This window comes from Marmota flaviventris, chromosome 3, assembly GCF_047511675.1.
Source record: "Marmota flaviventris isolate mMarFla1 chromosome 3, mMarFla1.hap1, whole genome shotgun sequence".
Lineage (NCBI taxonomy): Eukaryota > Metazoa > Chordata > Mammalia > Rodentia > Sciuridae > Marmota > Marmota flaviventris.
Window position 1 is genome coordinate 70,231,625 of NC_092500.1, and position 15,534 is coordinate 70,247,158.

Sequence of the window (15,534 nt, forward strand, 5' to 3'; positions counted from 1 at the left end):
ATGCTAACTCACAATAATGGGGAAGGGTAGGGAAGAACAGAAGTACTTTGGATTCAACAAAGGGGAATGAAGGGAAGGGAGGGGGAATTTATATCAAATGTCTGGCTGGGTACAGTGGCACACTCCCGTAATCCAGTAACTTGGTTTCTGTACATGATGCGGAGTTACACTAGTCTGGTTGTGTACTTATATATATATATAAGAACATAGGAAAGTTATGTTTAATTCATTCTACTAGAGTACAACCACAAAAATGGGAAGTTATGCTTCATGTATGTAAGATACGTCAAAATACATTGTACTCATGTATAACTAAAAAGAATAATAAAAAAAACCTAACCCACAAAAATAAAAAATTCTGGGTGTAAGAAAATAGAAGGAAAAAAAAAAAGGGAGGGATGAAGACTTTGCTAAATTTAGAATGAAAAAAACCTAAAGAAACACTTGTGGAGGGGCTGCAGCTATGGCTCAGTGGTAGAGCATTTGCCTGGCATGTGTGAGGCACTGGGTTTGATCCTCAGCACTGCATATAAATAAACAAATAAAACAAAAAAGATCCATTGACAACTAAAAAAAAATTAAAAAAAATATATATATATATATTAATAAAAAAAGAAGCAATTATGGAAAAGACAAAAATTCAAATACAAACTGAGAATGATGACTTGGACATTGAGCATTCTCTCTTGGACAAGGGCATTCTAGGCAGAGAGAATGGTTGGATCACTGGAACAAGTTTAAAAGTGTGAAATGAAAGAGCCTAGTGTGCTCAGGAACTTGCAAGTGGTGTGGCCTGGTTGAAATGTAGACAATGAAAGTCAGGCCTGATGATGCTCACTGCATGCCTGTAATCTCAGTGACTTAAGAGTCTCAGAAGTCTGAGGCCAGCCTCAGCAACTAAGCAAGGCCTTAAGGAACTTAGTAAGAGTATGTCTCAAAAGAAAAAAAAGAAAAAAATTTAAAAATGGGGGTAGGGGGTACTGAGAACTAGCTCAATGGTAAACGCCTCTGGGTTCCATCCCCAGTACAGGAGTGGGAGGGTGGGGAGGAATGTAGGCTATGAAGCAAATAGAGGGGTATGGAAGGAAATAAAGTGAGAAAACTAAAAAGAAATAATTATGAATGAATCAGGAAGACACTGGCATTCTCATGGTTTTTAAACCTTTATATTTCTTCTTTTTCTGAAAACCTTTGCTTAATTATTAAGTTTTGTTTTCTATCCCAGCATGCATTAGGCCCTGAGTTTTATCCCCAGTATTGCCCAAAAAAGCAAAAGAATTTTTCTTATTCATTTTGGAAATGAAATGAAAGGAGCCTGAGAATGCTCAGTTGAAGATGCAGAAGGAATATGAGAAAAGTTCCTTTAAGGGAGACAAAGTATAGTATATACAAAACATTCCACATTTGTTCTCTTTAAAAAGTTAATCCAAGTTTCTATAGAGCTACAAAATCCTGATTATTCTCTTAAGTCTGTCAGAAAGCAACTCTTAAAACTTCAGAGTACTATAATGATTCGTAGTAGCATCTATGACTTTGATGAGTTCATTAAAATGCCAGTTTTCAAACTGAATTTCATTATGACACCACATCATTTCAAATGGTTAGTTTTTCTCCCCCAATAAACTCTCAAGTTTCCTCTTTAATAAAGCTATTTTTGTTCTAAAAGTAGCTCTCTCTGGTTAGCAAGAAATTAACTTAATAAAACAAGTTAAACAACTACCTTCTGGTTCTTTCAATTTCTATTTATTTTTTGGCTTTTTTTTTTTTTTTAGTTGTAGATGGACACAATACCTTTGTTTAGTTAATTTATTTTTATGTGATGCTGAGGATTGAACCCAGTGCCTTACAAGTGCCAGGCAATTGCTCTACCACCGAGCTACAACCCCAACCCCTATTTTTGGCTTTTGAGAGATCCTGATAGCATAAACTTTTGGACATTCATGAAACCGAGAAAAACAGTAAGTAAAAGAGATACCTCATTTTATGAACATATATGTAAAAGTAAAGTTAAACTCACTGTTGCTAGGGAAAATAAATTACTCACCTGCGACCACATTCTGAGTATTTACCAATATTTTTTAATATTAAGGCAGCTGTTAGTCGGATGTGTTTAGTTATTGGTCCCTCTTTTTCATCCTAAAAAGGAAAGGAGAATATAAGAAAAAAAAATTACAATAAAGATCAAACTCATATGGGGCTCATACCTTCGCAGATAAAGTTTTCAAGGAAGGCTTACTGTAAAATCTCGAAAGACAAGGTTTCTTGATCCTCTCCTGAGAGCCATGAGTGCAGCACTGGGATGGTTCACAATGGCCTTTTGTGCTCTAGGAGTTGAGCTTGTGCCTCCTACAGCTGGTTGCCTAAATTGATCAGACAAACAGAGATGGAGACTGTTAACTGAATTCTGCAGACAGAATGGTAACCACATTGCCAACCTCATGAGGTGGTTACTCTGAAATTCTGATACAAGGTGAATAAAAGGTCCAGCACTAATATTATGTTTATGTCAGTCTAGGCAAAGAACCTTAGTATTGAGGTGAAATTTCAGGTCTTTTATTTTCCAATCTATTGATTCCCCACCTTCCCCACACTGGGGATTTAACCAGGGACACTGGAAGCTACATTCCTAGCCCCTTTTAATTTTTTTCTTTTGAGACAGGTTCTTGCTTAGGGCCTCACTAAATTGCTGAGGCTGACCTTGAATTTGAGTTCCTTCTGCCCCAGCCTCCCCAGTCACTGGGGGATTACAGGCCTGTGCCACTTCATCTGGCTGTAATCTATCAATTTTAAAATGAATAACAGATGCTCCGTTATGGTCCATCTTTAAAATTACTGTTTTGGGTAAGCAGGCAATAACAATAAATACAATACAGTAATAAAATAGTAGATTGTAGAGTTCCCATTTTTGAACGTTAAGAAAATAGTTTAAAATCTGCATTGTAAATTACTTTTAAATAGCATCTAACAGTGAAACAGTATTACCTAAGAATGTAATAGCATAGGTCATCCAGGAAAATATAGCCTAATATAATATGAACTATGCTGAACACTACATTTTGGACAATTACTTTCTTACATAATCTTATTTTTCATCATTATTTAATAATTTCTGTCGACCCCTTCCTTTTCCCCCACTCCCACAGTACAGGGGACTGAACTTAGTGTGCTCTACCACTGAGTTATAACTCCAGTCCTTTTTACTCTGAGACAAGATCCTGCTATGTTGCAGAAGCTGGCCTTGAACTTGTTTTCCTCCTGCCACAGCCTCCTGAAAATCTGCAATTACAGACATAAGCCCAGCTCAAGATAGTTCTTCATGAAAGACATAGAATGGAGGGATGACAGAAAGTTTTATATATATGAAATCAGATTCAAGGTACTGTAGATTTCTTCAGCCAAGCAGATAAACTGCATCACTATCTTGCTCTGCCACTGAACTACATTCCCAGCCCAAACTACATCTCTATCTGTTGTGTTCTATGAGGCAGCCGTTGCAAAGAATACTGATACATAAGGAAACTGTTTCTGACACTATAACTAGTGCATGACTTTTAATATTATTTCCACATCTGTAAAGTGGGGATATTTTCTGATAGTTGTTACATAAACTAATTCTGAATTTTAAATAATATAATGTGAAAACAATCTTTAGATTGTAAACCAGTAAGTATGCATGTCTCTATATATTCAAATATGTGAAGAAATTCCTTTGCCATTATTAAATACATTTATTCTCTTAAAAAATAATCACATGTAGTACTTCCAATTTAGAAAGCACTTCCCACATATTATCTTTTGTTCCAATGACTTCTCTACAAAGTTGAATCAAAATGTTGAAACTACAAAGTAATGTAGAGACCATGCAGTCTAGCCAATATGGAAAATGATGCCTACAGAATATAAGCAATTTGAACAGGGTCTCCCAGGTGAATAGTAGTAGAGCTGGACTAGAACCCAGGTTTCAGGTTTCCCAACAGGCTAAATGGCTTTTCATTATTCTTGTGTTATGCCTAGTTTCCAAGTATTTTTATATATATATATATATATATATATATATATATATATATATATGTAACAGGAAACAAAATAATTTTCCTTACTTGGTAGAAGATTTTTGATTTCCTGCTTGTCCTGGTTCATCTTGTTTTAATCCTGCAAGCAGGGCATCCTTTGAACAGTGCTTATCCTTTGTGAAAAAAGAAAGTAAAAGAATATAAAGATTTTTGATGGAACCAGATGAGTTACTAAGCAAATAATATTAAAAAAGTATACCTGTAAGTGGGTTATAAAGGAAAACCTCTGTCGCTGAAAAGGCTCACAACCTTCCCAAAGACACTGCCCTGGATATACATCTTTGCCTCCATGTTCAGTAGCTGCGTGGTAGAAAACCTGTGAGGGTGTTTGAAACCACCTAAAAAAACAAAAAACAAAACAAAACAAAACAAAAACTTTCTGACACTTGGATATATTCTTTAAAATAGAAAACTTGCTATCCTTAATACAAGTTATAGATCAATATATAGCAAAATAGAGTAAGCAATCTCTAATTCATTTCAATTAAAGTGTATTTTGAAAATTTCTCTAGGATGAAGCATTCAACTATAATAAATATTTTAGTTATTTGGTTTAAGTTTAATATCCTTCTTTCCTAATTCACTATCTTTAATGACAGTCAGATGAAATATTTTAAAACACAATAGAACAGTATCTTATAAACAAATATCACACTTAATTGTACTTTAAGAAATTGCTCATTTACTAGATTTCATATTACATAATAGTTTCAGCATATCTAATCCAACATTTAAAATTCAATAAATTTTGGCCAGTCTGGCTTTTTAGCTGAGTTCATATTTTATATGTCTATTCATGTTTAAGAAGTCACATCTTTTATTTCCCCAACATCATATCCTGTTCACTATGAAGGCTTAACAATATATGTCTGAGTGGGTAAGTGGCAAAGGACATAACACTGAAATGAAATCAGATACTATTCTCTTTTATATACATGGCACTGAGAAACATCACTAGAATCTAGACAGCAACAAATGCATTACAAGATTTCAGTTAATAATTACTAACTTGGGTATTTAACAGTAATTATCTTTATCAAGTCTGTGGCAGATATCTTTTAGGATGTGATTTTTTTATGGCCTTCATATAGACATGCCTATATTTGAACCAATTTTTAATGTGCAACATATATCCAAATTAATATTCCTTCAGGGAATGACACTTAAAAATAAGTTTTAATAAAAAATAATTACTCAATTATAGAGAATGTTAATAAATCATTATAATAATCTATTTCATTTCTGTTCACATTCATCTATATAAACACCTATGAAAAGTTTACGTGAAATTAAAATCAGGATAAGCATTTTATGTTTTGGCGTTACTTTTATTTAAAGTACTTTACAATACTATTCATTAATATGAAATAAATGATTGGATCTCTATTCTGGAGACTTGCCTTATTGTGCTAAGACTTTACCTAAATACTATTGAACCATTAACTGAAATACAGCCATGAACTAAACAGCAATATTTTGGACAATGAAAACCTGTATGACAATAGTCTTATAAGATTGTAATGGAGCTGAAAAATTCCTATCACCTAAGTCCTTGTAGCCATCTAATGTTGTATCCCAGTACATTGCTGAAATGTTTGTTGTGATAGTGGTGTAAATAAACTTTTATATATAAAGTACAGCACATACAATTATGTAGAGTACATAATACTTGATAATGAATAACATTTTTAAGCTTTTTCTGTATATATGTGTGTGTGTTGTGTGTGCTGAAACAAAATTGCGACTGATACAATTTTATATACTGCTCGCCACTCTTGGTTAGTATGGTTTCTATAAAACAATGCTCTCCTTTAGAATACTTTGCTGCCCTCTGCTGAAAAACTGTTATAATAAGTACACAATTTATGACATATACAATGTGGATATGCTTGTTTTGATGGGTTTAATAAGTAGATCTCTGGGCAAAAAACATTTCTCTCAAATTTTTTACTTATTGTGAATCTAGTTTTGGGGGTGGTTTTGAGGACAAACTTGATGTATGTAAAGCTCTTTGACATATAGTAGGTCATAAATAAAAGAGAGATACTGTCACCACAATCATTATTAATATTATTGGTACTAGTAATAGTAGTAGTGGTATTGGTGACCTCTTGTCTTTTCACCTGCTCAGCTTGCTAATTCTCTGCCCTGAGACTTTGTCCACAGCTATTTCAAACTTGCCAAACTATGCTCAGGGAAGTCTAGTCTGTCTCTAAGTTAATACCCTCCATTATCAAGTGATACTCATCATCACTCAACTAATTTTATTTATTTCTCTTCTCAAAAATATTTCCCATAAAACCTGCTTCAAACTAAACTTTGGTTAAATACTGAACACTTATCTTGTCCTGTATTAGTGAATTTGCAAATTAAAAACAATTTCCTCCTTTTATGTTTGTGAAAAAAGACATTATTGAAAGAATTTAAGTTTATTTTACTAAGGCTTCCTTAACTTCTCCATAATAAATCTTTAGTCACTACCCATCCTCTTTTCCTTAGGGCTTAGCCAGCAGTAGCTTCTATTTTTAGGGGTACCTATTTCACTTCTGTAATAGATTCTATTGTGTTCCTTCAAAAATCATCCCCTTTTCCATCTTCTGTCTTTTCTCATTAAATCCTACATTGAAAACAACAGAACAATGCTTTTTTGTTGATCCTGCTACTTTCTCAGTATTTATCAATATCAGACACAGCAATCCAAAATTTATCATTTCATATATTTATTGTAGTAACTGTGACATTTTTCTCTAAGTCATTGGCAGTCTTTCATGGTACATACTATTTTCAATTAAATCACCAATACATTTTATAATAGCTTGACCTCTTTCATTATCTAAATAACTGCATCTAAAGCTAAAGATTAGGTTCTATTGGTTCACCAAACTCCCCTTTAGCCAAATTCCTTTTTCTTTTATCCAAGTAAAAAGTTGTTTAGTTCAATGAAGAGATTCACAAAACTCTACCAGGTATGTTTTCTGATATCATCTGAGGAGACACTTAAGAATAAACTACTTCATACTTAAAAGTAAAATAAAGTCAACAACTATTACTTGTGTATTTTGTACTATGGTTGTTATCATCACTTTTTAAAAAAATTCTTAAGCATCATAAACACATAAACAAATGAAGTAAATAAAACACTTTTTTTTTTTCTCGTTACTTTGAGTTTATTCTTTAAAAATTGGCACTCTATTTAGGAGGTTGTGCATGTAAATAAAAAGGAGGTTTTTATACATATACACAAATACACACACACACACATCTAATACATGATTAATTTTAATAATTCACCATACTCAAAAGAATAATTTAAAAATAAACATCTGTGATTATAAAGCTAAGGCTTTTCCTTGGTTATTAAGACATACGTATAAAGAACTAAAAATAGCATTTTAGTTCAATATCCTTCGAAGTTTTCTTATTCATAAGTTCTTGGTGGGCTGTTTTTCTTTGTTTTATGTTGGCGGTACTGGAAATTAAACACATGCTAAGCACTCTGCCACTGGGCTATATCTGATCCCTTTTTAAATTTTACTTTGAGACAAGGTCTCACTAAGTTGCTCAGGCTGTCCTTGAACTTGCTATTCTCCTGCCTCAGCATTCATAATAGCTGGCATTTCAGGTATGTGCCACCACTCCTAGCCAAGCTATTTTTCTTTAAGTCAAAAAGTATTTCATGGCATTCTTAAAGGTTCTCCTTGCTGCAAAAACAACAAACAATATCCCCTGCTCCAAAACTATTTGGAGTAAAAGAATATGGGATATGTTTGTTTGTAGGAATATTCTAGTTTAAAAGTAAGATGTACACATAATTATTAATAAATGTACATAAAAGACTATACATTTTAAAAAAATGTATAGTTTTGGCTGGATGCTGTAGGGCACACCTGTAATCCTGGTGACTTAGAGACTGCCACAGGAGGACTGCAAGTTCAAAGCAGCCAGCTTCAACAACTTAGTAAGGCCTTAAGGAAATTGGTAAGATCCTGTCTCAGAATAAAAAAAAAAAATTTGAAAAGGGCTGGGAATGTGGCTCAGTGGTTAAGTGCCACTGGGTTCAGTGCTGGTACCAAAAAAAAAAAAAAGAGAGAGAGAGATTACCATTGGTACATACTTCTTATTGTATGCACAATCTCCCAAGGAATAAGTAAATGAGGTGATTGGTAAACTACAGATTATAATTTTACCCTACAAAATTATTTTCCCAAACATTTAAAATATTTGAAAATGAAATGGACCTCAATACAATTTGGCAAATTAATCTCATGGTGAATAACCTTTTGGTATTTGATAACATCTTTAAGTAACTGGACTCTATGGTATTAGAGTAAGGTTAAAAAAACAAAAATAGAACCTCTGTCACTACCTGTGGTAGAAATTAGGGCTTTTCCTAATACTTTTAATTAAGGCAGACCAGTAGTTAAGGCCTAAGAAACACCTAATTCTCAAACTAATGTTATGGGAAAGTATATTACATGAAGTTAATCTGACATTTATAAAAGTTCATTAGTTCTAACTACAAGTACAGGAATATTAACAAAATATCCATGAGCTTTTACACAAAATCTTTTTTGGGGGTAGGGGAGCATACTAGGATTTAACCCAGGGGCACTTTAGCATGACTACAACCTCAGCCCTTTTATGTTTTTTGAGACAGGGCCTCACAAAGTTTCCAGGCTGACTTTGAATTTGCGATCCTCTTGCCTCAGCTTCTGGAGCTGCTAACATTACAGGCATGTACACCCAATGCATGGCCCACATAATATTTTATACTCTTAGCAACAGCAAGATGATGGCCTGTTAACTTCACAAATGAAGATGCAAAATGCCAACAAGCCAGTTCAGGGAAGAACTGTGACTTTAGAATCAGTTAGTTAATCTGCATTTACTTCACTCAGTCAAGAAGTGTTAATTAAAAAAAAAAAAAAAAAAAAAGCTTTTCAGTGCCATGCACTGTGCTAATGACCCTCTGAAGATTCTCTCTGGTTTTCTGACCACAAAATTAAGACAAAAGATGGTATAACACTAATTTCAATTTTATTATCTTACTGACATGTAATCTAAGTTGTTGATCAATTTAATTACTTGTTAAGGTCAACCTTAACCGGCAACACCTAGAATTAAGCATTCTTTGCTGAAGGCAAGAGTATCATGAATTATTTTTACTCTAAGTATTTTACTTCATCAAATGTTTTCAAATCATCAAGATGTCAGTTTTATAAGACTCACCTTGTCTATAGATATTTCTTTTTCTTTTTTCAAAAAAAAATTTTTTTAGTTGTAGATGGATCACAATACCTTAATTTTATTTATTTATTTTTATGTAGTGCTGAGGATTGAACCCAGTGCCTCAAACATTCTAGGCAAGGGCTCCAGCACTGAGTCACAACCCCAAAATAAAGTGCACAAAATTGCTATCAGTTTTTATTAAATATTTCATTTTTTAAGTATTTTTAACTTAGCACATTATTTCAGAAAAATTAATTAGAGGAAATAAAGATTTTCCAGGAATTTTGGATTATACTTCTGGAAGAAGTAGAACTTCCAAATTGTTAAAAAAAATAATTTGCAAAATAAAATGAAGTTGATGTTTGTTGGAATTACTACGTGTAAGTTTTAGCAGGAACCCAGAAGTTTAATATTGCTTGAGTAGTTTTTATTGTGGTCAGAGAGAATATCAATTTACCTAGTACCAAATCTCTGGTTTACAGACAGAACAGCTTTCACACTAAAAATGTTTGTTTGGAATAAAATTGAGATCCTCTACACAGCTGGTTTGATTTTTCATAATATAATTCTAAATATTAACACAATATAGATCATTTGTCTTAAAGGGAATTAATTTTTTCACTTTTACCAGTTATGTACTAGAGATTTAGGATGAGCAATATATTCTAGAAAACTGGTCTTCAAATGTCTTTTAGAACAGTAGAATCCTCTTTTCAAACAAAATATTACTTAAAATCAATATACTAAAAAAAAAAAAAAAAAGAAATCTTACGGTCAAACACAAGTTTGGTTTCTCTTTTTTAAATATATACGTTACTTATATATTTCAGTTACAAGTTAATAGTCAATGCTGTGCTTAATAACAATAGACAAGCAAAGAATGAGAATTTCCAATTTCTTCTCAGACATGTAAAGAGCTTGGAAGTCAAATCACTTCCATTCTCAAAACATGAAACGAATTGAATGAAGTGAACATTAAGAACTCTTCTGCCTGCCATGGTGGTGAAGCTAGGGAGGCTGAAGCTGGAAGTTCACAAGTTTGAGGCCAGTTTTGGCAACTTAGTGAGATCCGGTCTCAAATAAAATAAAATAAAATCTAAAAAAAAAAAAAAGTCCAGGTATGTAGCTCAGGGTATAGAGGGCTTGGCTGGCATGATGAAACCCTAGGTTCAATCCCCAGTACCTATGTGGGGGTGGGAGGTGGGGGACTGGACCGGACTCTTTTAGATTAATCAAAAAATAGAAGCCACAGGGCAAACTGCTACCTGAAAGCTGGAAAGACACTAATATAAATAATCACAGCCTACTGCTGAAGCCAGTTACTTGTAGAAATATTAAACAATAACTGACAAATTACGGGAAGCCTAGACTGGATGACCTTCAGAGTTAAAACTCCTTGGGGTCGGGGGAGAACTACATTTTTGGAATTTTTACCTCCAGAATTCTCACAAAGTTACTGTAGTGATAATTAGAGGGGGAAAAATGCTTTTAGGAGGGAAAGGGTGAAGTAACCATTATTTTTTTGTTTTGTTTTGTTTTTGGTGCCAGGGCCTCATGCATATTAGGCAAGTGCTCTACCACTGAGTTATGCCTCCAACCCCTCCCCTAGAGTTCTTGTCTCATGCAAGACAAAGGTTTTCTCAACAAAGGTTGAGAAACATCTTCTCAAATTTAAAGTCATCTTCTTAAAGTCACAGACTCTTCTTTTCCTATTTGTATCCCTTTAATTTCTTTCTTTTGTCTAATTGCTCTGGCTAGGGTTTCAAGGACTATGTTGAACACGAGTGGTGAAAGAGGGCATCCCTGTCTTGTTCTAGTTTTTAGAGGGAATGTAATTCCTACTAGAAGTCCAATGATGTTCTGCATAGAAATAGAAAAAGCAGTCACTCTTTAAAGTATTATGGAGATTTTTTAGAAAACTTGGAATGGAACCACCATTTGATCCAGTTATCTCATACCTTGGAATATACCTAAAGGACTTAAAATTAGCATGCTATAGTGACAAAGCCACATCAATGTTTATAGCAGGTCAATTTCCAAGAGCCAACCTACAATGGAATATTACTCAGCAATAATGAAGAATGCAATTATAGCGTTTGCTGGTGCATGGATGGAATTGGAGACTATCCTGCTAAGCAAATAAGCCAATATCAAAAAGCCAAAGACCAAATGTTCTCTCTAATGGGTGGATGCTAACCTACAACAAGGTAGGGTGCAGAGAGGAATAACAAAAGTCCATTGGATTAGACAAAGGGGAACGAAGGGAAGAGAGGTGGGAGGGGAAAAGGAAGGACATAAAATTAATTGAACATAAGTTTCCTATCCTTGTATTTTTGTAAAATATTAATTTTTTAGTTGTAGTTGGACACAATACTTTTATTTATTTTTATGAGGATCATACCCTGGACCTCCAATGTGCTAGGTGAGCACTCTACCCCTGAGCCACAATCCTTGTATTTGAATACACTACCAGGGTAACTCAGCATCATGTACAACCACAAGAATAGGATCCTAACTAGAATAAGTTATATTCCATGTATGTACAATATGTCAAAATTCATTCTACTGTCTTGTATATCTAAAAAGAACAAACTGAAAAAAAAAAAAAAAAGAAATATGTATAGATTATGGCTTGGCTATGTGGAGCTAATAAACATATGTTTTCCTCCAAAAAAAAAAAAAAAAGTTGCTTTTGGGGTTTTGTAGCTCAGTGGTACAGCGCATACCTATCATCTACAACTAAAAATATTAAAAAAAAAAAAAAAAAAAAAAAGCAGCAGCAGCAAAATAGAAAACTTCTCTCTCTTTTGAAACAGGATCTCACTATGATGCCTATGAACTTGTGATCCTCCTGCCTCAGCCTCTTGTGTATCTGGGACTAAGGCATGTTCAGTTACACCCAGCAAAATACTTTCTTAGTTAACCCTGAAGGTATATGATCCCTTCTGACAAGAAATGTTAGGCTTTCTTCAGGGCTTGGGGTGGAGCTCAGTGGTGGAGTGCTTGCTTAGCATATACCAAGGACCCAGGCCTGAGTCTGATGCCTAGCATGGACAAAAAAAAAAAAAAATCTTTAGAGAGGAGGAAGATTTAAGAGGCCAAAAAGTTGAATCTACAAAAGAAAGAAAAAATGTTAGAGAAGGAATCAATGACATCTTATTTTTAAAACTCTTAGTTGATTTAATGTTTTTTCAAAATAATAATAGTAACAATGTATTTGGTGATTATAGCCTGTGGTTAAGTGTAATGACTGCAATGGTGTGAAGGACACTTTGGAAAAATTGATATGTTACAAGGTACCTGTACTATTTGTGAAACAGTATATTATTGTTTGAAAGTGATTTCGATTACCTATTTTAAAAGAAATAAAATTAGTATACTAAAGGGAGAATTAGAGAAGGTAAAAGTAAAAGCAAAAATACAAAAAGCAAATTAAAAAAAGTTGCCTTTACAAATATAGCAGGTTATCAAAGCAACTATATTAATAATCACTTTAACATAAATGTCTAAAGACCTAACCATGTGTTGTTAAATACAGAGACATGAACAGATTCAGAAATAAAGTATGAAGGGATGAGTGTGTATTTCAGTGGTAGCTCATATGTTCATAAGCATGTGCAAGACCCCAGGTTTTATTCCCCAAAACATACAGATACACTAAAGGGATGAAGAAAGATAAACTCTGCATAAACTCATCAAAAGAAGGCTGGAGTTAGTATTTTCATTTCAGAGAAAGCTGAGTTCAGAATGAGGAAAATTATCAGGATAAAGAGGTAAATTCTCCAAGAAGACATAACAATCCTTAAGGTGGATGTACCTAACACAAGGCATTAAAATGTGTATGCAAAAATTGATAGAACTACATGGAAAAAGAGACAAATCCATTATGATAGTTGGAAACTTCAACATATCTCTATCATTAGTTTACACTGAGTTGCTTAGTGCCTCACTGTTGCTGAGGCCGTCTTTGAACTTGAGATCCTCCTGCCTCAGCCTCCCAAGCTGCTGGGATTACAGGCCTGCACCACTGTGCTTGGCTGAGAGTGAATCTTGATTGACTGAGCTTACTGACAGCATTGACCAGAATCAAGATTCAAAAGGCAGAAAACTAAGTAAATAGTTGAAGTGGCTAATACCATCAATCGATTGGATCTTACCGATATTTACAGAATATTTTATCTAGCAACATATTCTCGTCAAGCTCATGTGGAACATCCACAAGATAGAACACATTCTGGGATATAAAACACACCTTAAAAATTTTAATTTATCCTTTCTTATTATAATAGAATTAAGCTAGAAGTAGAAAATGAAAGCTGGAAAATACAAAAATATTTCAAGATTAAACAACACTGTTCAATATTATGGACAAAATGAAAATAGAACTTCAAATTCAGGAGATGGAGTAAAAACAGTAATTAAGAGAGTAAACTATAATCTTGAATGTATATATTTCAAAAGCTCTAAAATCAGTAATCTAAGCTTTCATTCTAGGAAACTAGAAAAGGAAGAGCAAATTAAATCTAAAGGAAACAGGAGAAAATAAATAAAAATTAGAGCAGCTGGTTTAATGAAATTGGAAAAAGAAAATCAACAGTGGGAAAAAAATCAACAAAACTAAAAACTAGCTCTTTGAAAAGATCAATAAAATAGATAAACCTCTAGACAACCTAACCCCCCGCACCCCCCCAAAAAAAACCAAGAGTAGATACAAATCACTAATGTAAAAAAGAGATCACTACTGATTCCAAATACAATGAAAGTATAATATAGGAATATTATAAACATCTCCATGCTCCTAAACTCAAAACTTAGTTATCCTTGAATGATACAAACTGGCAAAACTCATACAAAGATAAACCTATAATCTGAATAAGCCTGTAACTATTACAGAAATTGAATCAATAACCTTCAAAACGAAAAGCACCAGGACCAGTTTCATGGTTAATTCAACTAAATACTTAAGTAAGGAAGGAATGATATGAATTCTCTAAAATCTCTAACAGATAATGGAAGCAAAGGGAACACTTCCTAACTACTTCTATGAGGACAGTATTACCCTAACATCAAAACCAAAGATACCACAAGAAAACTACAGCTAGTATCCCTCATGAACATATGTTAACATCCCCACAAAAATTTCAGCAAACAATATATAAAAAACTGTATGCCATGACCAAGGTTGGTACTAAAAATTAATTGATGTAATCTATCACAGCCATGGGGTAGAGAATTATATTATACCAATAAATAGAGAGTAGCACTTGACAAAAATACCCATGCATACCAAAAGTTCTTAGCAAACTAACAACTCAGTTAAAAAATTGGCTGAAGATGTGAACACACACCTGATCAGAGAAGATATGCAGATGGTAAATAAACAAATGAAAAGACAGACAACCATTGTATGTCATTAGAGAATCACAAGTTAAAACAACAGTGATACCAGTAAACACACTTATCAGAATGGCTAAAATCCTAGACACTGACACTACCATGTGTTGGTGGGGATGTGAGGCAATAGTGCTCATTCACTGCTGATGAGAATGCAAAATAGTATGGCCACTTTGGAAGACAGTTTGATAGTTTCTTACATTGCTAACCACAATTTTCACATATGATCCAGCAACTATAATCCTAGGTGCTTGCTCAAAGTAGTTGAAAAAAAACTGTTTACACAAAACACCCCCACTCCAATGTTTATACCACCTTAATTCATAATTGCCAGTAACTGTAAGAAACCATTATATAATTCAATACGGAATAGATAAACCAAACTGTGGTACATGTATATGATGGAACATTATAAAATCATAAAACAATATAAAAATGAACTATGAGGGACACACACATACACACACACACACACACACACACACACGAACTTTAGATGTATATTGTAAAGTGAAAGACACCAGTCTAAGAAGGCAATGTGATAGATTCAACTACATGACATCATGAAAAAGTTAAAAATTATAAAGACAGTAAGAAGTCCAGTAGTTACCAGGAGTAGGGTTTGGAGATAGGGAGAGGAGAAACAAATAGGTAGAGTGGATTTTAGGACAGTGAAAGTACTCCTTCTGTTACTAACAGTGGATACATGACATTATGAATTTGTTAAAACCCTTAGAACTATATGACACAAAGAGTGACTCTTAATGCAAAAGTCTTGTTAGTAATACTGTTACCAATATTAGTTCATCAAATGTAACAAACATGTACAATCCTAATA

At 33.6% G+C, this 15,534-nt stretch overlaps 1 protein-coding gene across 1 annotated transcript in view; it reads right to left on the reverse strand.

The window, feature by feature from the left end:
• Positions 1 to 15,534, reverse strand: part of Arid2 (AT-rich interaction domain 2) — a 180,652-nt gene that overhangs the window by 3,479 nt on the left and 161,639 nt on the right. Inside the window, exons 17-20 of the mRNA XM_027934103.3 lie at positions 4,273 to 4,411; positions 4,101 to 4,186; positions 2,237 to 2,360; positions 2,045 to 2,136 (exon numbers count right to left, since the gene is read on the reverse strand). Of these exons, the coding sequence (XP_027789904.2) occupies positions 2,045 to 2,136; positions 2,237 to 2,360; positions 4,101 to 4,186; positions 4,273 to 4,411 (441 nt within the window). The remainder of the gene's footprint in view (positions 1 to 2,044; positions 2,137 to 2,236; positions 2,361 to 4,100; positions 4,187 to 4,272; positions 4,412 to 15,534) is intronic.